The following is a 24,425-nucleotide window of genomic DNA, read 5'->3' as shown; positions in this document are numbered from 1 at the left end:
AACAATAATTACTTTAAATTTCACGATACTATATACCACCAAAAAGGATTACCCATGGGATCGCCAACATCAGGTATATTGGCAGAAATATATATAGACTACCTGGAACACCAAGAAATCCGAAAACTAGACAACACCCCCTTTTGGTGTAGATTTGTAGACGATGTATTTGTTATAATAGATAACAGGCATATCAACGAAAATAAAATCCTAGAACAACTAAATAAAATAGATCCTCATATAAAATTCACTATGGAAACCGAAAATAACAACACCATAAATTACCTAGATATATCCATAACTAGGCACAATAACCATTTAACATATAAAATATACAGGAAACCTACTCACACATCTAACACAATAAAAACAGACTCCACCCACCCACACACGCACAAGAAAGCCGCATACTATAGTATGATATACAGAGCATACAATATACCACTCACGAAAAAAGACTTAAATAAAGAATTGAATCTAATCCATGAAATAGCCAGACAGAACGGATATAAAAAAGAAATGATCAACAAGATCATTAACAAAATAAAAAAACAATCTAAAACCAAGCTAACTAAAACCGAAAAAGATAAAAAAGACTATGTACTATTCACTTATAATAATAGCCACATACATTCCATAACTAACATTTTTTTTAAACAAGGCCTGAAAATAGCCTACAAAACCTCACGTAGCAATACTAACATCTTACACAATTCCAAATCAGTCAACAACATAAATCAATACAACAACTCAGGTGTCTACCGCCTGAAATGTAATGACTGCGAGGCCAGCTACATAGAGACTTTCATATACGACATAAAGAACACATAAATGCAGTTAAACATGGACATTTTTCAGCCATGGGACAACATATTAATGACCAAAAACGTAGATTCACAAACATTAACAATGACATGCAAATTCTGAATACCAACCCTAAGAGCCCCTTGCTCAGTATATTGGAAGAATTCTACATAGACTTAGACCAATACGTCAACCCAAATTTCAACTTAAATGAAATCACAGAAAAAAACCAACATTCTTTTCGATACAGTCATTCCCCTTTTAAAAAATTATTTGATAAGAATTAAGAAACAACAACTCACACATACAAATGAACCGCTTAAAGACTTCCCCTACTCTAGCCCCGCTCCCTCCACAAGCGCTCCACCCATCCCTCCAAACCTCTCCTCCGCAACCGCGAACTACAGCCCCAGAATAACACGTAACAGATCTTGACGTGCAGACGTGCAGCCGTGCAGTGCACACAGTGCCAACGCTCAATGTAAGTACTCTAACACACAACTCACTTTTCACATCTTATTACACGCCGTTTCTTATACAAACTATTTCTACTTACAGATATCATATTCTACAACATAAAAGAAGCCCTCACGCTATCACCAGAACATATGTACATTGGCTAACATCGACATAATTTAAACCTTACTTCAAGATGCACGGCATATCAAATGAAATTCAGTTCATAAGAGGCACTATTTAACTTAATAATGGCACACGCAATTCTTCACAACAACATCTGTATACCAAGATAACTTCATCACCTGCATACTAGCAGTAGTCAAGGAAAATTGGAACGAATGAAAAACAATTGTAAGCCTTAACTTTAGCATATATACACCGTGTACTTACCAATTTACAAGTACAATGCAGCAATAACAAACAGTACAAATTAGAACAAAAAAAATTGGACCCATTTTATTTGTTTTTACCATTTCATCCATTTTTAACCGGCCTGTTACATCGGGTCTAGAACTTTTTATGTATACATATTCTTAAAGACGATAAATGCTGTAAATATGTAACAGTTTTACAAACACTAGTGTAAACAAGTGTAAACTTCATTTGATGTTAAATAGATTAGGCATAATGAGGTGATATGCCTCACATAACAAGTACTTTTTAAGCCAAAAGGAAAAGATCCATTTACTATTTTAATAAGCAACTTTTTAATGTTTTGTTTAATTGGGTCAGTTGTATGAAGATGTAATGTCTTATGTGTGATGTTTTTGAAACCAATTTAATGTGTGTCAGCTGAGGATGACGCCATAGGGGTCGAAACCGGTACTGAATTTACTGCATTATAGTAAATAAGTTTTGTATTGATAAGGTGGAGGCTTCTAAATTATTTTTATGTTCATAAAGCTTTTGCATGATCTTTCTCATGATAGTGCTGGTTGCAGCTCATACAGTGAATGAGCTTGGTTTTTTAATTATGTGGTCTTCTCCTTATGGGCCACTACCTCACATCGGATATCAGGTGTGATGCCAGCAGGATAGTACAATTTTTCTTGTGTTGTAGGTCTTAGTGGTCTTCTCCTTGTGGGCTCCTACCTCACATCGGATATCAGGAGGTGTGATGCCAGCAAGATAGTGCAGTTTTTCTTGCGTTGTAGGTCTTAGACAGCCTGTGATGATGCAACAAGTTTCATTAATTGCTATGTCTACTTCTTTGGTATGGCAAAGTCTGTACCATACTGGGCAAGCGTACTCTGCTGCCAAGTGATATAATGCTAGTGCTGAGGTTCTCAATGTGTCTGGCTGTGCTCTCCAGGTTGTTCCAGTCAGCTTCTGTACCACATTATTGCTGGCAGACACTTAGTTCTTGGTGTTCGGGAGATAGTGGGTTTGAACCCCACTGTCGGCAGCCCTGAAGATGGTTTTCCGTGTTTTCCCATTTTCACACAAGGCAAATGCTGCGGTTGTACCTTAATTAAGGCCACGGCCACTTTCTTTCCATTCCTAGGCCTTTCCTATCCCATCGTTGCCGCAAGACCTATCTGTTGATAACCTTAACCATAATAGGTATTTTATTTGATCCTGTATTGACTTGTATAAATCTGTTAAAGAAACTATTTAAAATAGTTTATGTTGGGTCTATCTTGTCAATACACTTTTAATAATTGAAAATTATTTAGTCTATCATACATATGCATTCCCCTCTTCATTGAAGTCAAATCAAGGAAATTTATCTTGCTCAAAAAAAAAAAAGACTTTGAATCAAGTTTTAATGAAAGAAGTACATAAGAGAACTCTTTGTGTAAACTAGCATTTGATCGTGTAAGGGAAAAAAAGATGAAAAATAGAAGAAAACTTGAAGATCTTTAATTTATTTAGGTATTCTCATTCAGTTCATCAAAATATTAAAATGTTATGTGCCGGGCTGAGTGGCTCAGACGGTTAAGGCGCTGGCCTTCTAACCCCAACTTGGCAGGTTCGATCCTGGCTCAGTCCGGTGGTATTTGAAGGTGCTCAAATACGACAGCCCCGTGTCGGTAGATTTACTGGCACGTAAAAGAACTCCTGAGGGACTAAATTCCGGCACCTCGGCGTCTCCGAAAACCTTAAAAAGTAGTTAGTGGGACATAAAACAAATAACATTAATTTAATTATTAAAATTTTATGTAATAATAATTTTCATATTTCACTAGTTTGTTTATTCATTGATGTGGTGAATTAGGATATAATACTTCTTTAAATTTTGGGCTACTGAGCTTGATAGCTGCAGTCGCTTAAGTGCGGCCGGTATCCAGTAATCGGGAGATAGTGGGTTTGAACCCCACTGTCGGCAGCCCTGAAGATGGTTTTCCATGGTTTCCCATTTTCACACCAGACAAATGCTGGGGCTGTGCCTTAATTAAGGCCATGGCCGCTTCCTTCCCATTCCTAGGCGGTTCCTATCCCATCCTCGCCATAAGACCTATCTGTGTCGGTGCGACATAAAGCACATAGCAAAAAAAATATATTGTGGACTGAACAAAAGATAGTGTTATATTTTGTTTTTTATTTCTTGATGTGACTTCACTGATGGAGGGAATGCATATTGTTTCTGAAACATGTATGATAGAATAAATAATTTTCAGTCACTAAAAGTGCGTTGACAAGGTGGACCCAACATAAACCATTTTAAATAGTTTCTTTAATAGACCTATCTGTGTAGGTGTGACGTAAAGCAAAAAAAAAAAATAGTTCTTGGCGTTCAATGATTTCTATAAGAAAGTATGCAGTCTAAAGTAACGAGATATTTTGGGGTCTCACAGTATGCCAGCTTGTTCCCTCCCCATGTGATGTTCAGGTATCTAGCAGCCTGTGTCCTATTCAAATGGAAAACACAAGTTTGAGATTTTGCAGGATTTAGCTTCAATTGATTATTCCTCTGGTAGTTCAGTACTCCAGATGTCCAGCTGGTAATTTTTCACAAGGTGTTTACCAGTCACCAAGATGCTCAACCCTAGCTCGCCACAAAGTGAGTCTTGCTTGCTGCTGTGTTCCTTCAAGTTTCTGTGTAGTCTTCATAGAGCTTTTGAATGAACTAAATCATAATAGTGCTGGTTGGAGCCCATACAGTGAATGAGCTTGGTTTTGTAATTATGTGGTCTTCTCCTTGTGGGCTGCTACCTCACAGTGTTTACAGTGCACTATGTCTTCTGGTATGGGCTATATTCAATTTGTTACTTTCATTGACCTGTCTCAGTCTCATCCTTGGCTTTGACAATATTAAAATGACTGAGGTATGAGTGATGCTAGTAATACCATTCCTTATGCAGCCAGTCCGTTATGAATGGTATGAAAATATCGCTCATAGGGTCGGTTGGTGCATGCTTTTCAGTGGGCTTGGCAGGCTGATATGTAATAGTAATGGCTGACTCGGTGAGGAAAGCAACGGGAAACTATCTCACTCCTCATTTCCCTAGTACGCCTCTTCAGTGACGCCTAGGCTATTTATGACAGCTGTTGGCGGAGTTGCAGAGGATCAAACCAGCCTTCGGGCTGAATACCCATCACACACACACACACACACGCACGCACGCGCGCGCGCGCACACACACACACACACACACTCTCTCTCTCTCTCACTTGGTAACATCTTTCAAAGCGCTAGTTAGTCATTTCACTCTCCAAAACTGTCAGCTTGAGCAGTGGGACCAAGGTTGTCAGCATACATGAAACTCTGAGTTCCTTTGGATAATGGTTGATCATTTGTGTAGATGTTACAAAGGGCTGGTGCAAGTACACTACCTTGAGGTAATCCATTTTTCTGCATTCTCCACCTGCTTCTCTTTCCCTGGAATTCTACAAAGAACCTTCCATTTTGTAGGAGGTTTCTGATCATACAGGTAAGCTGATAGTCATGACCATGAGTGATTTCATACAGTTTTAACACAAGGAGACTATGTTTGACGATGTCATAGGCTGCCGAGAGATTGATAGAAACAGCACCTGTTATCTTTCACCTCAAAACCATCTTTGATTTGTTGAGTCAATTTGAGGACCTGTGATGTGCAGCTCTTACCTTCCCTGAAACCTTCTTGTTGAGGAATGAGATAAGGTTTGATTTTGTCCAACATTCTTTGAAGGATGCGTCTTTCGAGCAGCTTATAGAGATGTCATAGTAATGAAATGGATCTGTAACTCATCGGGTCATTCTGGTCTTCTTGCTTCAAGATGGCAATAAGGTTAGCGTTCTTCCAAACATTTGGTATCTTGAGTGACTGGGCGCAGTTGTTCATTAATTGCATGACCCAAAGCTTTATAGTAGGACCAAAGTTAATTTGTTCAACTTGTATGCCATTGAAACCAGCTACCTAGCCATGTTTTAATTTATTCATTGCCTTTTTAAAGAAGAGTAAAAGGTGGGAAAAATTGGCGTATCAGTCTCTTCTTTCTTAAAAGAGTTAGGTGGTTTACCGTTTAGTAGCAGCTGATGTGCAATTTGATTTGCTTTGATACTGGCTTGCATGTTTGTCTGGGTAGGATCGTTAGCAAGACGCCGTGGAAGCCTCCAAGCTTCCTGGCTACTCCTGTTCATGTTGCATTCTGATAGCAACTTCACCCGTTACTCCCTGTTTGCCTCAGAGATGGAAGCAATAATCCTCTGTGTTACATGACTAGTTTCTTCTCTAAAAGGGTTTTGTTGATGAAATTTATGGTATTCATCTAGTCAGGCAGAGTTTTAAATGTTACTCCTGGCAGGTAGTTTGTTCTTTATCCTTTAGGAATTGATGCTCTTTAGCAGGTTTTCACCAAATAAATAAAGCAGTTGTACGTTCTCATCTAACAAGTTGGAGAATTTTGTCCAGTCTGCCTGTTTGAAATTGTGTTAGGATTTGAAATGCGCTTCTTGTAGCCTAATAATGGAAAGAAATTGATAAATTATCGGTTTATGCTGGGTATTTGGAATGGTGGACATACGGATTTTGAACATCGTTGAACTATGGTTTTACTAACAAAAAGGAATGGTAACCTGGGATTATGTTCCGCAAAGTTTTAGAGATCCAAATGTAATTAGTAACTGGCGTCCAATAACAATCTATTCTATTTTAAGAAGGATCATTGAAAGAAGTCTGGAAAGAAAAATTAGACCTTTCGTTGACTTGTCAACCCATCAAAGAGGTTTTGTGTCTACGCCAGGTACATTCATAAATTCATCTTTGGTCAACAGTTGTCTTCAAGACGCGAAAATTTTAAAAAAAAGAATTGTTGCATCACTTTTCTAGATGTATCCAAAGTGTTCGATAATATTGGTCATAATCACTTGGAATATGCACTAAATTTGACATTTGTTCCCAAGAAGCTGAAGTCTTTAATAATATCTCTTTTCAATAATAATTCGTTTCATGTGGAAATAGACGCAATCACTCGAACTAAGGAAATTCAAGTTCATAGGGGAGTTGCTCAAGGATCGCCTCTATCACCTCTTCTGTTTAAATTGGCAATTGATTTCATATTAATGGAGTTAAACGACTTAGAACATGCTTCTCAATTCGGCTACAATCTTGTGCAAGATATCGACAACGTGGCAGCACTAGGTTTTGCTGATGATATTGCGACCGAGCTCAATAGCTGCAGTCGCTTAAGTGCGGCCAGTATCCAGTAATCGGGAGATCGTGGGTTCGAGCCCCACTGTCGCCAGCCCTGAAGATGGTTTTCCGTGGTTTCCCATTTTCACACCAGGCAAATGCCGGGGCTGTACCTTAATTAAGGCCACGGCTGCTTCCTTCCACTTCCTAGGCCTTTCCCATCCCATCGTCACCATAAGACATATCTGTGTCGGTGCAACGTAAAGCAAATAGCAAAAAAAAAAAAAGATGATATTGCGTTAATATCTAAAGATAAAAAAATCAGCAGCCCTTATGATTGACACAGCAAGGCAATGCCTTTCCAAAGTCTCACTCTGAATACTTCTAAATCATAAGCTATAGTTATTGAGAATGGGCAATTGTTAAACATTGTTATTAGGACTATCAGTTGACTTCAGGTGTCATCTATTGACAAGCAGGAAAACCTTAAATATTCGGGTGTAACATACAACAAAATAATATTAGATGAAAGGAACAGGAAATTTTTATATATAAGCTCATTTTATCCTAAGATAAATAGTGTGAAAATTATTATCTATTTGATGCTGTTACCATACGGTACCCCTTGTTCTAGGGCAGCTATCCCTTGTGGATTCTCTCTCTCATTTGCCATGTTCCACTGTTGAAAGAGGAAGGGAATTTGCTATCAAATAGTAGAGAAAGTTTGTAAGTTTCAGCCTAAGAAAGAACTGCTTCTCCATTTTTATCTTCACACCAGGCAAATGCTGGGGCTGTACCATAATTAAGGCCACGGCCGCTTCCTTCCAACTCCTAGGCCTTTCCTATCCCATCGTCGCCATAAGACCTATCTGTGTCGGCGCGACGTAAAGCCCCTAGTATACATATACATTTTTATCTTCATTGCTGTATCTCCAAACATGATCACGGCTGTTGAAATCTCCAATAATGGTGGATGTGTTACAGTTGTATAAGTTTTGAGGAGGAGTAAAAACAAAACTCTGCTGCAGGGGTCTTGTACACAGAGGTGACTACCGAGTTCCAAAGAGTTGATCTCAATATTATTGTCATCTGTTTGAAATACACTGTCAACGTGGAACTCAGATTTTACTGCCATATTTAGCATGGGGTCTTTTAGCAACAAATTTCATTCCAGGTATTCTAGGATGTCGCTGATGTGTATCCCTATGGATTTCTTGAATACACAGTATGTCACACTTCTTGTTTTGGCATAGATCCTGTGGTAATTGTTCTTTGCACGATGATATGCCTTCGATAATATTGATAATACCAAGAACAAGATGGGAATATAAAGTTAAGAGGAGTTCAGTGAGAAGTAGTATATTGAGAGAACAATAGAATTGCAGAAGACTCTGTGAACAACTTGCATCTAGCTGAAATATTTGATCATTACTTTGTGCGTGCACAGTTTGTTTCATGTGTTCCTTGACATGTGATTTAATCTAGTGTGACACATCAATGTTTTATAGTTACTTATGCAAAGGAGAATTGTAAACTGGGTCTGTAGTGTGAGGACCTGTCTGTGATCTGAAGTAGTGCAGCTCTATTTCGGTTGTCGGGCTGAGTAAATGGGAGGTTCAGTACTGACCTTCTGAACTCAAGTTGGCAGTTGAAGGTGCTCAGATCAGTACGTTTGATGGTTCTCCTCCTTCAGGACAAAATTCTGGCACCTTGGTGTTTCTGAAAACCGCATAAGTAGTTACTGGAACATTAAACAATTAACATTACTCTAGTTCAAGCCATTCCAGCTTTAGATCTTGATCACCCCTGAAGTATGCTGTTGTTCTCTCTCCCTCCCCCCGCCCCTCCCTTTTTAATGCTGGTTTTTCCTGGATGTTACACAGTATATCACTTCCAGGAACTGACACACCTTGCAAGTCATCTTTGGCCATCTCAATACCCCCAACGTGGCTTCTCTTCATCTTATGCACCAATCCTGGCACCTTCCTTCATCAACTCTGTTTTCCACCCTCAGCAGTATTATGATGGTTTTAAGTTTGAGAGATGGACAGAGTCTGTAACCTTCATTGCCCCCTCTTTTGTATCCGCTGGTCTCATTCTTCGGCAGGTTGGAGCTGATGTAATTCAGCACAATATTTCAGACTTACGATAGTTCATGCATTTCACAAAATATTGGTAGAACTAGCAGAATCTGTTTATTAAATCGTTTATGTACTTTAATGAAAGACTAACAGCACATGGACTTCCCCTGAATACCAAGAAAACTGAGTACATGGAGTGTGGTCCACAGACAGATGGAACCATTCAGTTAAAAATGGCCAAGATCTCAATAAAGTAGAAACAGTTGTATCTTGATTCCTTGGTCAATGCCAAGTGTGACACTATTCCAGACACTCGTGCTTGGATGAAGTGGGGGAAAACTACTGGTGTTCTCTAAGATCGTCGGATACCAGTCCACCTAAGTCCAAGGTTTACAGGACTGTTACTCGCCCAATTGCCTTGTATGGCTCTGAATGTTGACCCGCAACAGTTGGGTACGAACAAGCACTTCATGTCATGGAGATGCACATGCTTTGCTGGTCACTGGCCTGACTTGGCTGGATCATGTCACCAACATAAAATAGACATGTAGACAAGATACATGATACCCGACTTCAGTAGTATGGCCATGTTATGTGTAGAGAAGGTACATCTATTGTACAGATGGCACTTTATATCACACCATCTGAAAATCGGCCATGTAGTTAGCCAAAAAAAATGCTGGCTTGATTGCCTTCAAGAAGATGTGCACTATGTTCGTCTTGTTCCAAACGATACACTCAGAACCAAGTGGAGATTGGCTTGCGAAACAGCGGACCCTGCTCCAATGTGGGACATATGCTAAGCTGATGATGATTATATACTTTAAATAGTGCAGTGTTAGTTCACATTATCTTCTGTTGATATCTGTTAAATTCACTATTCTTCTAGAAATGGTCCATAAATGCAGGAAAATGATAACTTGGGTGAATGATGGAAATAATTCAAAGTACAGTAGAAGTCAGTTACAGCGAGAATTCATAACTGCAAAAAATGTACTCCTTAGAGGGGATTGTCGTTATATCAGACTTAAAATTGGTATGAAACGGCAACAATCAGATTGTTCAGAACTTGGATTTTCGCAGATGTTTCCCATACTACAGCTTATTCGTTAGTTATTTTTCTTCTTCCGATACTACGGGAACACGTATGTTCACTTTCATTCTTAAAAATTGTAACAGTGTCCTTCCAGAGGTTTCTGTGGCAAACGTTTCAGTTTCCTTATTCAGACAGCGTCAGCTAACGTAACCGCGCATGTATCATGAAAACATATTTCAAGCCCCAGTAGAGTAATACTAGTCTTTTCGCCTTGAGGTATATCACATTCTTTCTTTCTTACTTGTAGTAAATAGTATTAAAATTAAATAATCATTTACTTCAGCCTTTATTTCTAATGAGTTAACAACTGCTATTGGCCGTGTTATTTATGCATTTATTACAAAATGTGTTCTCCCTTTCGTTTCAAATTTTGTTTTCAGGACACTACTTGACGGGTATTACTAATAGACTTCGCCATCGCCTCTGAATTGAATGTCTGTGAGAGAGCTCGCTACTGCACGTAGTGAGAAAACTATACCAAAGACATTCAACTGCATTCAATATAATTGCTGGAGTGCATAAATATTGGTAACGGAAAAAGTAACACGTTTAATCACTCGTTATAATGGACAGATCGGTGATAGGGTTCTTGCTCTAACCGAAGAGTAATATAGGAATTTTCAAGGGACTGAAAGAAACTGTTGTAAGAACGGGTTTTCGCCACGTGCCGCATTCTCTATAACATACTTCTTCTGTAATGTAACATTTTATAAGCAGGTTGTTATACAGCTGTGGATTGCTCATGCTGTTCTCATACCAACTTTCTCCTTCATCACACCGATTTGGGTTAATTTTTATTAAGCATTTTGGTCTTTTATTTTGTCTAAATGTGCATCCGATGGCCATCCTACACATATGGAGAGATTACTTTAAGGGTACATGTAATTAGGAATTTCGACTCCTGCCGGTAATGAATTGTGATCCAATAGCTGGACCTGTTCTGCTCATCACCAAAAAAGCATGGAAAATATTTTGATGATGCAGAGCTAAAATTCCATTTGCATTTTTCAATTGAATTTATGTTGACAGTTGCCTGTCTAATCTGCCACACAGTGAAAGATTCTTTAATTATAAACTATTTTATGTCATCTTTGTCTTTAAAGGATGGTGGTGCACTAGCAGTGGGCTCACCAGTGGGAATGCCACAGTTTACTAAGTCATCTTCCTAGTATACTGTTGTGTTACCACCACAGGCTTCTTTTGAAGCACAATACAGTGACAGTACACTAGGGGAGATAATATTTCCACTTATTTTTTATACCTTCATCGCATTCGAAATGATACGTTACTTCCTGTGAGGAAACCATTGTGTAGTTTGATCCTTTCCGCTCATCTTCCAAGCCACTTAGTGTTCACCATACAAGTAAGGATAAGGAATAGAGATACTGAGCAATGTACTGTCTTCTCTTCTCCACCTACATCCTTAGCAATCCTTTCCACAGCTTTCTATAATGGAATACTGGGGCCTTTCTCTTTTCTTCCTTACAGAATTTGAGTATTGTATATGATCGTTCTACTCTGAGAACGGATCACTTTGTATGATTTCTGTGGAGGCATTTCCATGCTATAAAGGACTACAGTTCCATTAACTTACTCAGAATTAAGGAACTACTGATCTCTGACATTTACAATGACAGTACTATTCCTGAGATCATAGGTCATCAACTTGTTGCTCTAGTTAACAGGTCCTACATTCTCTCCTTGTTAATGGCTGGCTGTCGAGAGAGAATGGAATAGCTGATAGACTTGGTGCATTTAGAGGTGGCACCTGTAGTAACTGCATGAAGATAATGTTATCAAACAAATTTTTTGGTGCATGTTATTATTTGGAGTATGGATCATGCGGAACGAACATGATGTTACTGTATTTTTGCGCTCTTCTAGCATATCCATCCTTTCCTGGCCTTCATGCGTACTTTTTGGCATGGTACTGGAAGTTACAATTTTTAATATGATTATTGGAATACCCACCATGGACAGACCTAAATATCATTAAAATAAGACTTCAGATTTCAGTAAGTTAAAATAAGAAAGTTGTTGTGTATCCTCTTCCATCTCAAACTCTTGAGGAGCACTTATCAAGGCTCTAATTCAAGAATGGAACATTATCACTCATGTGGGCTCTATCACCTTGTAGGATCCGTCACTCACAAATGTCAATCCGCATCCACAGCTTGATTGATATCTGCTTTACCAGAAAATGGGAGTGCTGGTGTTATATGAACCTGTGATTCCTTCTTACAATTTCTTTCAGCAACCTCCCATATGTCTAGATTTCTTAAAATATGTATTTTTTCATAGGTTAAAGTTTTTTTTTTTTTTTTTTACCAAGTTCATAAATAGTGCCTGTCTGTTTCTCATTTTTGAGTCATAGAAGCTTGAAAAGAAGTTGTCTAGAAAGCTAATTCCTGTATGATGGATTTTACTTTATTTTTATTTACTTATTATGGTTGTGAAAGTACTGCTGTAGTTGAACATGCCCATTGTTGTGAAACTGCTGGTTGTAGAATGAAGTGATACACTTTTGTCTTCTCCCAGATTGGTCTACAAGTGGTTTTACTTCCTCTACAAACTTAGTTATGCTCTGGGCTTGATAGGGTACATCGTCATCATGGCTGCGTTTTTTGGGCTGAATATTCTATTTAACTCCAAACCTCACACCTGGATGGATGTTGGCTTTCTCTTCCTATTTTATGGACTCTATTATGGAGTTTTAGGCAGAGATATAGCCGAGATATGTGCTGATAAGATGGCTTCTCACATTGGGGTGAGTCAAGTAGTATGTATTCTTTAGATGTATTTTTGTGTGTGTTATTGCTGTAGTTAAGTGCTTGCATGAATAGCTTAAGGTTGTGGTTAACCCATGTCTGAGGTGCTTCTCCTGGAATTTTTGTTTAAGGCTATGTTTCAAAAAGGAAATGGTAAATATAGTGATTGTTTCATAAGTCATGGTAACTGTGTTATATCTTCCAAACATGTGGTAGCATGATAAGTTCAGTATTTCACTTCTGAATGCCACTGATGGATGCCATCTCTATTGTATGCATTGGTGGCTAGTTAATAGTGCACGATAAGGTTAGTATGCTTCGGGCCATGCCCAAAGACGGATGAAAGTGAATTTGAACAGTAGTCATACAAGAAAACTGCAGTTCTTTGTGGCAGAAATTCACATCAGTATCATATAGAGTTAAGAAAAGTGGTGGGTCTATATCAATCTGTTGAGGCCTTCAAACGTAGACGCATAGCAGCTGTAGAACTGGCACAGAGTGGGCATCCCGTGGCGTTGACCATTATCGAAAAGTACTTAACAGAAGACAGGTGTTTATCCACATATATGGTTATTTCTGTAAAAACAGTGTTCCAAATTTCACAACAGAACTTACAGATGCAAAAGATTTTGTGTGCATTTTGTCCAAAGATCAATAATCTCTCTTTACTTATCTCCGATTGCCCCTTGCTGTTAACTCCTGCAGCCAGAACTAAGTTGATGCTAACATTGGGAAGCACATTCTAATGGCCATCAAGTGCTTATGGTGGATTGACATTGATGGTGATTCATCAGACAATGTGCAATGTTCTTCCCAGAAATTTTCTTCAGCCGGGTGGAAGGAATGAGTAGCTGGGCAGGTATTCCACTCAGGTCATTAACAATATCAGACAGATAAACATTAACTGCAAAATTGAACTATTTTAGTGCTGTTATCACAAACAAGACATAACAGAGTATTATGTACTTCTAGTTAGCTACTGCTCATTCATAACCATGTACCATCGGGGCTTACCACTCGGTTGCTGTGGATGCCATTTGGGTTTGTGACGACATGCGGAATCGAGTGCTCGCATGCGATTTAACGCTAATCCAGACGCCGCTCACGCATGATACAATGTGATAGTCAAACCAAAACTCCAATGTAATTGATGCATTTATGCTGACAATAATGAAGATTTGTCATCTAAATAAACAGTTTTTTAGTATTTACACTTTAATTTGGAGTACCCAGTGGCATTACATGTAACTAATCTCATTATTAGACCCGTGTTGAACTATGCTATGATATACTAACAATTTGTTGGTTGTTTTGATCCACCTTTTCAATACAAATTACAGTTTGTGTTCCTAAGTTGTAATGTTACAACACTAATTTACCGGGACATGTTTCGCTTTTATTCACAAGCATCATCAGCCTATACAATTGCCTCAAGGTTTGTCATATTTGGATTGTTGTTACAAATTCCATTACATTGAATGTAAATCTAATTTCAGTGATAACAATATTTAAAACATAAGAATAATATACACATTAAAAATTATGACAATATGATTTGCAATGTTAAAATGGAGTAACTCTTAATTCTAAAACATATTGACGTCCAAAACACAGTTTTTACAATTTGAAAATTTGGCTAAAAATTGTTTGTAATGTTAAAATAAAATTGTATAATTTGGCATTTGAGTCATAAATATAAATATTGGATGTTAATATATAGGAGCCATAGTTTCTGAAGTGCGTTGGTTTCTAGAATACAGTAACATTTCAGTATTGAGAATTTTAGTTAAGAATTGTGTTCTCTAAATAATGTTATTTAAAAAGACTGTAATTTTGCATCATGCGTGATTAGAGTCATGATGATAATCTAGAATTGAAGTCTTGGGTTCGTTGGAAAATGGCTTCTAGATTTGATGAGGCTTGCTGCTGCAGTTTATTATTCTTATGTTTTAAATATTGTTATCACTGAAATTAGATTTACATTCAATGTAATGAAATTTGTAACAACAATCCAAATATGACACAACCTTGAGGCAATTGTATAGGCTGATGATGCTTGTGAATAAAAGCGAAACATGTCCCGGTAAATTAGTGTTGTAACATTACAACTTAGCAACACAAACTGTAATTTGTATTGAAAAGGTGGATCAAAACAACCAACAAATTGTTAGTATATCGTACCCAGTGGCTTCAATATGTATTAATATTATGTAAGTAGCACATATCTAGGTTATGTTAGCTGGGCGGTCTATAAAAAGATGGCAGGGGGGTGTGCACATTAAAAAGTTCATAGGGAGAACATTGAATATGATATAGTTGTCATGACTTCTGGAATGACCCTCGTATCTTCTCAAAAGGAGCTTTCTTTCATGGCTATTCCTGTTTAATTTGTTCTAGTTTATCTAAAACTTGACCCCTCATCATTTTATATTTTTTTAAACTAACAATGAATAACCAACCTGTGCTACGCTTATTTAAACGAATTTGAGTCTGATCACTAGGGAGCGGATATTGTTGAAATGTCATCTTTTTTCCCTTTGCATTAGGATGTTGCTCAGTAGTATATAAATTTATTCTGCGCTATAACAAATAATAACATGTTTTTATTTTGCATTCTTTTGCATTTTTGGTGATTTGAGATGATCAGTCATTATTCCAACTTTCAAGAAGTTTTATGTTAATATATATAGCATTTTGAAAATTGTTTAGGTAATTTAATTTTTTTTAATGTATGCATTCTTATTAACAGAATGATAAAGGTCCACAAGTGACAGCATAAAGAAATTTTCTTACATGTAGTCAAGTTTGCTAAATACATTTCATGACTGACCTGGTGTGTATCATCTGGTAAGGGTCCAAGCTTAGGGTTACGAGTGAAGACTTCAGAAGAATATACATTTGAGAAGGTGGACTTCGGAACAATGTAGATTGGGGAAGAGGCAGCCCAGTACTTAGGGAATTGTTTGAGTACACTATTTATCAGTAGTGTTTGTTTCCCATGTTAGGGACGGCTGTAAGGGCGTCTGTTCCCCATGTAAGGGGTGGCCTGAATAATTGCTGGTAGTTGCTCTGAAATGCCTTTGGAGTAGTGACCCCATCGTACCAGGTGTATGCATAAGTTTTTGCCAGTTTTTGTGGTAAAGAAAAGACATAATTTTCAAGGGAAATTCATTTTTTGTTTATTCAAAATATTGGCCATCGACTTCTACACACTTCGCCCATCTTTCAGGTAAGTTATGGATACCATGCCAGAAAAACTGCTTGTCTTTGCGGCAAACCATTCGTCGAGCCATTTTCCAACTTCTTCAGAATTGCTGAAGTGCTGCTCTGCGACCACGTGCCCCATTGATGCAAAGAGGTGATAGATGCCGCCATGTCGGGGAGTACAGTGAGTGCGGAAGGATATCCCATCCAAGCGATGAATGAACGTACCATTTCCACTTCTATTATAACGTCTAATTTCAGAAAGTCATTGTTTAAGAAGCCTTTCTCGTGGACAGTCGAGATTTTCTTCTGATGACGCAGAGCACAGTTCTCTTGATTAATTAGTTTCATTATGTTCCATATTGATATCTACCATATATCATAGAAAGAAAAGAAAGATCCACCTGATCAATACTTATTTATTAAATATCTTAATAACAGAACTGGTTTCGACTCCTCACAAAGTCATCTTCAGCTGTCTTGTTCATTTACATTAGATTACATATTCTTAAGTGTTGTGCCTTGCCAATTGAAAAGATTGTATTTGACAGTCATTAAGTAGTCATATTTCAGAGTTTGTATACTTAGGTTTGTTTGAAGACTAAATACACATATTAAAATGATAACTATTTAAACACATTAAAAAATCACAATACATGATAAAAAATATTATTGTGTACATATATTCTATTACCGTCAGAGTTTTACGGGTAAAACATGTTCTTAAAACAACTTTGTCATCTTTCGTTATTATGTTTCGTTTGATATAACAAGATAATGTGCTCTAGTTCAGCTTTATTATTCTCTTGTAATGTATTGCATCTAGGCTTTATACCTTGTCAAATGAAAGAAAGTGTGTCAGAAGCTGAATTGACATTTTTCAAGTGAATAGTATTACGCTCATAATAATGGTATGTCAGGTAACCTAAAAATTATGTTAAATGACCTATTAAGCATAAACTACATAAAGTACACCAAATACAACACAAGGTAAAAGTACACATTAAGATGCAAATGTCTAGTTATAAAGTGAAGGGGTATAAACATTCATACAAGTTTATGCTGAGCTCGTATGGGGCACTTTGCATCATTACATTATATTCACAAAAAATCCAACCACTATATAGAATGTAAATTTTCTAAAATTGTTAAATGTGTACAGATTTGAAGATGAGTGTGTGCTGGAGTTGTTGATAATCTTGAAACCGTTAAATGCAACTGACATGTAAAAACAGTTGTTGTTGGTGGTTCTTTTTGGTCTATGACGATTTCTTATCTTTCTATGATATATGGTAGATATCAATACGGAACATAATGAAATTAATTAATCAAGATGTTATTGCCAACCAGGCAAAACGCAATGTGTATAGATACAGAAACATTAGAATCAAGTTAATGAATGCCACTAAGAACATTATATTTCTAAAAGAATGCCTTGCTAACGACTTAACTCCCAAATTTCTCAGTAAATATAACAATAAACACAGATTCACTTATCAAACACGTAACACATTGAAAAAACTAACAAAATCTGGCTACAAACGGAAATCAAGTTCTTTTATCGTAAAAAACAACATTTGAATAATGAATTATACCCTTTGCATTTAAAAGTGTCCCAAGAACTGCCATACAGCTATTGGTATCACTTTCAACGCATTACTAATGACAAAATAGAAAACCTAGCCATAAAAAACAAAACACCCTCAGTAAAAAACTGGAGACCTTAAAACAGACACAAAGAACGAAACCCACAATTTCCTTTACGAATAAGGCCACTTCATCCCAGTCTAAATTAGACATTGAACGTAATTTCCATCCACCTGTTAAAAATCTCACGAACACAGTGTTCGATGAAACAGAAACTGACATATTGAGTAGGGGTCCGAAACATAATTGGGGCAATACGTCCATTTTACAAAATATTACAACTACTGTCACGGAAGCCGAACTAGCAATACAGAAGATTCCACATGACTTACGAGAAGAAGTTAGTCATGACATCGCAAAAAAACTACCGCAGTATATTAACAAAGTACAAGAAAATATTTCACACAGTAACAAGGCGAATATAACACACATAAACAGTCTAATAAACAAAATTAAACAGAACAATCTTCTCATAACAAAAGCAGATAAAGGCAATACTACAGTAATCATTGATAAAGATGAATACATAATACCAATATAAATGGTCCGTTATTGGACATTATAAATTTTCCAGCTAACTCATTTCTGTTTGCCAGCGTTTCGCCCTCGTGTGCTAGGCTGGGCTCATCAGTTGGTACCTAGCACACCTACCAAGACGCTGGCTAGTGCATACCGTGGAGGCCACTGCGTAGGCTAATTGTAGCCACCGGCAGTGCCAATGCACTATGAGACACTTCGTCTCATTATCAAAAATTGATGCCTGCTTAGCCATCAGATGATATAAATGTTGATTCCCCTAGAGCAGGGATGGCGAACCTATGCCACGCGTGTCACTAGGTGACACGCGAACACGATTTCGGTGGCACACCACATGAACATAATAATATTTTATATATACGTCTTGCACTGCAGACAATACATATAAAGTTTCACGTGTAAGAAATAAATATCGAAAATCTAAATACTAGTTCCATTCGAACGTGCAATATGGCAATACTGCTACACTGATAGGTCCGAAAGTCAAGTGAGGTAGTGTCGTTTTCTGGTGGTTTTGTATACGGACATCACAAACATGTTTTCGGTGCCGAAAAGAGCAGAAACTTAACAAAGGTGGTGACCGTATTTTTCAAGAACTCTGGCTAAGGGAATTCGGACTGATAAAAAGATGTGTTGCCTGTGTTCGAAAACAATTGTATCCCCCACATTTAATGTAAAGCGCAACTTCGAGACTGATCATTCGAATATTTGTTCCATTTCAAATGAAGAAAGAAGAGAGTTCGTTTAACAAAATATCGAACATTGCACAAAACAAACTAATTCTTTTGTATCATCTTTTCGGCCAAGAAATAATATCAGTGCGGCTGTTTCCATCTGTCTCACTGCATAGTACAGCATGCATGGGAAACCGATTTCTGACGGTGAGTTGTTGAAACAAAGTTTCTTATTGACGTCCGACACATTATTTGAAAACTTCCCTAACAAACAACTAATAATTAACAGATTAAGGGAATGCCAGCCAGCTGAACTGCTGTCAAGGATAGAATATTAAAAATGAGTGAAGAAGTTTCGGAGCAGTTGAAAGCTGATTTGGATAACTCCCACATGTATGCAGTATGTTTTGATGAAAGCAGAATGTGACCTTACAAAAAAGGATACCTGTTTTTTTTTATTTTCCATTTCGTTATAGAAATGTGATGAGGGAGAAATTAGTTTAATTGTTGAGCATACAAACTTCAACATGGAATGATAATGAAGCTAATGGAGGAAGTTAAGTCCATTCGCAATATTAGTACTTTTGAATTTTGTATCTAATAACTATTTTTTTTTTTTTTTTACAATTTGTTTTACGTCGCACCGACATAGATACGGTAGGTCTTGCAGCGAAAATGAGATTGGCGTACAAGTGGAAAGGAAACCGCCGTGGCCATAATTGAGGCACAGCCCCACGGAACATGCAATCAAATGTATTTATCAGATATATGTATAATAAATAAATAAATTAATCTGTAAAGGAATAAATAAATGACATATTATGAAACATAATCGGGAATTTATAAAGGAAGTCCCGGGGGGGGGGGTGTAGATATCCCCTAATGGAAAATAACAAGTGGCACAGTCAACAGATGATACTAATAAACCAGACTTAAAATGGCACACTAGTTGGAAAAGGTTCGCCATCCCTGCCCTAGAGAATCTGAAATATTTGTTCCGAATGAGTAAATTTATAATACCAATATAAATGGTCCGTTATTGGACATTATAAATTTTCCAGCTAACCCATTTCTGTTTGCCAGCGTTTCGCCCTCATGTGCTAGGCTGGGCTCATCAGTTGGTACCTAGCACACCTACCAAGACGCTGGCTAGTGCATACCGTGGAGGCCACTGCGTAGGCTAATTGTAGCCACCGGCAGTGCCAATGCACTATGAGACACTTCGTCTCATTATCAAAAATTGATGCCTGCTTAGCCATCAGATGATATAAATGTTGATTCCCCTAGGGAATCTGAAATATTTGTTCCGAATGAGTAAATTTATAATACCAATATAAATGGTCCGTTATTGGACATTATAAATTTTCCAGCTAACTCATTTCCGTATGCCAGCGTTTCGCCCTCGTGTGCTAGGCTGGGCTCATCAGTTGGTACCTAGCACACCTACCAAGACGCTGGCTAGTGCATACCGTGGAGGCCACTGCGTAGGCTAATTGTAGCCACCGGCAGTGCCAATGCACTATGAGACACTTCGTCTCATTATCAAAAATTGATGCCTGCTTAGCCATCAGATGATATAAATGTTGATTCCCCTAGGGAATCTGAAATATTTGTTCCGAATGAGTAAATTTATTTTACCAATATAAATGGTCCGTTATTGGACATTATAAATTTTCCAGCTAACTCATTTCCGTTTGCCAGCGTTTCGCCCTCGTGTGCTAGGCTGGGCTCATCAGTTGGTACCTAGCACACCTACCAAGACGCTGGCTAGTGCATACCGTGGAGGCCACTGCGTAGGCTAATTGTAGCCACCGGCAGTGCCAATGCACTATGAGACACTTCGTCTCATTATCAAAAATTGATGCCTGCTTAGCCATCAGATGATATAAATGTTGATTCCCCTAGGGAATCTGAAATATTTGTTCCAAATGAATAAATTTATAATACCAATATAAATGGTCCATTATTGGACATTATAAATTTTCCAGCTAACTCATTTCCTTTTGCCAGCGTTTCGCCCTCGTGTGCTAGGCTGGGCCCATCAGTTGGTACCTAGCACACCTACCAAGACGCTGGCTAGTGCATACCGTGGAGGCCATAAATCCAGTATCCAGTAATCGGGAGATAGTGGGTTCGAGCCCCACTGTCGGCAGCCCTGAAGATGGTTTTCCGTGGTTTCCCATTTTCACACCAGGCAAATGCCGGGGCTGTACCTTAATTAAGGCCACGGCCGCTTCCTTCCAATTCCTAGGCCTTCCCTACCCCATCGTCGCCATAAGACATATCTGTGTCGGTGCGACGTAAAGCAAATAGCAAAAAAAAAAAAAAATAGATCAATATACCAATCCCAATTTCAATATTAACGAAATAACCAAAAAAAACAATATCTTATTCAAAAAAATTATCCCTATTGTAAAAAATTCCTATCTTAGAACAATCAATAAACAACGTCACACGCAAACCACAGCGCAGGTGACGGACACGCCTAACCCCGCCCCTACACACAAGACAGCTCCTCCTACCCACCCCTCCATTCCCATCACAGCAACAGATACTAACACTAGAAATACACGCTACAGTACACGCCAGACAACCAAGCTGCACGCTTCTGAACCACTCAACAACAGTAAGTAACCTTTACGTACGCACACACAAGTAGACACTTTCTGAACACTTATAAACTTATAAATTCATTTAATTTACTCTTTACAGATAATTATCAATCGTCATAGACCGCAAAGAACCACCAACAACAACTGTTTTTACACGTCAGTGAAATCTGCATTTAACGGTTTCAAGATTATCAACAACTCCAGCAGCACACACTCATCTTCAAATCTGTACACATTTAACAATTTTAGAAAATGTGCATGCTATATAGTGGTTGGATTTTTTGTGAATATAATGTAATGATGCAAAGTGCCCCATACAAACTCAGCATAAACTTGTATAAATGTTTATACCCCTTCACTTTATAACTAGACATTTGCATCTTAATGTGTACTTTTACCTTGTGTTGTATTTGGTGTACTTTATGTAGTTTATGCTTAATAGGTCATTTAACATAAGTTTTAGGTTACCTGATATACCATTATTATGAGCGTAATACTATTCACTTGAAAAATGTCAATTCAGCTTCTGACACACTTTCTTTCATTTGACAAGGTATAAAGCCTAGATGCAATACATTACAAGAGAATAATAAAGCTGAACTAGAGCACATTATCTTGTTATATCAGACGAAAAATAATAACGAAAGATGACAAAGTTGTTTTAAGAAGATGTTTTACCCGTAAAACTCAGACGGTAATAGAATATATGTACATAGTAATATTTTTTTTATCATGTATTGTGATTTTTTTAATGTGTTTAAATAGTTATCATTTTAATATGTGTATTAAGTCTTCATACAAACATTGGACTAACTACTCTGAAATATGACTACTTAATGACTGTCAAATACAATCTTTTGGCAAGGAACAACACTTAAGAATATGTCATCTAATGTAAATGTACAAGACAGCTGAAGATGACTTTGTGAGGAGTCGAAACCGGTTCTGTTATTAAGATATTTAATAAATAAGTATTGATCAGGTGGATCTTTCTTTTCGTTCTATGATATAGAGCACAGTTCTCTGCTAAGCGTAAAGAATTTCACCTTATTTTCTTGACACGGCATAAGCCCAAAAGCCTCTACAGTGTCAGATCCTAAGAATGTTCGTCGTTGGATGAATCAGAAGTCATCTCTTGGAAAAAAAACAATAGAAACAGACCGGCCTTTAGGGGTAAAGAAGCAAAAATACCCCCAGGTGGAAACAGAGCTGTTAGAATATGTGCACAGGGCAAGAGCTCAAGGTCTTGTTGTATCTGTTGAAATGCTTCAGCTTGAAGTTCAAAAGATAGCCAGTAAACAGAACCTATGAAGGGATAAGGCGTTTTATTAAGTGACATGATCTGGCAATAAGGCAGCGGACATCAATGTCTCAACGTCTTCCGGAAGCATACCAGGAGAGGCTACTCAAGTTTCAAAAGCACGTTATCACTCTTCAAAAGAAGAATGACTACAACCTGGTGACCATCAGTAATGCTGATGAAACACCTGTGGTTTTTGACATGCCAGAAATACAACAGTAAACGAGCTCAGTGCTAGTACAGCCAGTGCTGAAAAACAAAGGTGCACTTTGATGTTAGCAATCACTGCTGATGGGCACAAACTTATACCATACGCTATTATTTAGTGTAAGACTCTCCCCAAAGAAAAGTTACCGTCAGCTGTTATTGTTCAAGTGCAGCAAAACGTCTGGATGACTGATGGTTAAAAACAGTGACAGTTTTCGAGGTCATTTGTCAGATGGCGTTAAGAAGAATTGTCAGCAAGAAAAGTGCAATATGATGGTGATTTCTGGTGGAATGACTGGAATGTTTCATATCTCATTGTTTCTAACAGCTGCACTTTCAAGGCAAATTTGAGATGACTGTACTGTAACTGGATAAGCAGCGCAGCAGAAACGACTCCAACTGGATGCCGTAAGATAGCTTCCCTTTCACTGAAGTGTGAATGGATTGCTGCACCATGGAAGGAAATATATCCAGAATTGTTCACAGAAGTTTCAAGGTGACATCAATTTCTGATTATTTCCATCATCATGGACTGAAGGGAAGATGACACGGTGTGGTGTAGACCTACGTCAGATACTGAAAGTGAATCTAGTGATGACCAATGTATTAGTGAGTGATCAATAATTCAGCAAATGTAACAATTCAGGTAATAACATTTTTCATACATTGTTCATATTTTTTTCTTTTTTCCTAGTATAAGCTCCACCCCATTTTTTGTCTCAAAATTCTAATCTGAAAAGTGGAGCCTATACACGCATAAATACAGTGTATAAAAATCAGATATCCTGGATTGAAGCACGAGACTCAGTTGTACTGTTTTAAAGAAGATATTGCAAAAGCGCATTCTATTGGAAAGTCGTCTCCTAGTTTAACAGTCACAAGTAAATACAAGCAGTTGTACAAGTTGGTGTTTACAAAATTTATGAAAGCTCGTGCAAACAAATTGATAGTGTATGATATGAACTTTCAAAAATGGGCCCGTGAAGAATCCAAATCAATTGATTTACCTTTGTCAGCAAGTGCAACATAGGTATCGAATTTCAAGCAACATTTTCACATAAATCACTAAAAATTACGCAGTTTGTCATGTGAAAAATGATGGTTACACAATCACAAAGCGCACAGACACATTCAAAATTATGCCAATGTATCATGCATGGGACGTCTCCTTCCCTGTCTATCGTGCTGCAGGAATCAAAGCCACGAAGTGAAGCTGTCCATCAGGGTATGTTTAAAGCTCCTAATTTAATTGTACAGTTGTCAAAATCGGAAAAATGACAAAAGACTTTTTCTATACATTTCTGGAGTTGACATTTTAACCTCACATTGGCCCATCGAACTGTTTACTGTTGGTTTCCTGGGTGCCTCACAAAGATAATAATTTAATACATGAAGTACTTTCATTAATAACTGTGAACCTGGAAAGTTAAAAGTGCAAATCATTCCAACAGAAACTACTTCTGATTTACAACCGTTAG

At 37.7% G+C, this 24,425-nt stretch overlaps 1 protein-coding gene across 2 annotated transcripts in view; it reads left to right on the top strand.

Annotated features, from left to right (window-relative positions):
* Positions 1 to 24,425, top strand: part of LOC136866463 (E3 ubiquitin ligase Rnf121) — a 186,992-nt gene that overhangs the window by 106,202 nt on the left and 56,365 nt on the right. For both annotated transcript variants that reach the window (XM_067143448.2, XM_067143447.2), the window contains exon 5: positions 12,537 to 12,765. In XM_067143448.2, coding sequence (XP_066999549.1) covers positions 12,537 to 12,765 — 229 coding nt within the window. The remainder of the gene's footprint in view (positions 1 to 12,536; positions 12,766 to 24,425) is intronic.

This window comes from Anabrus simplex, chromosome 3, assembly GCF_040414725.1.
Source record: "Anabrus simplex isolate iqAnaSimp1 chromosome 3, ASM4041472v1, whole genome shotgun sequence".
In the NCBI taxonomy this organism is placed as follows: Eukaryota; Metazoa; Arthropoda; class Insecta; order Orthoptera; family Tettigoniidae; genus Anabrus; species Anabrus simplex.
Note: the sequence above shows the minus strand (reverse complement) of the source record. Positions and strands in the feature narration are given on the sequence as shown.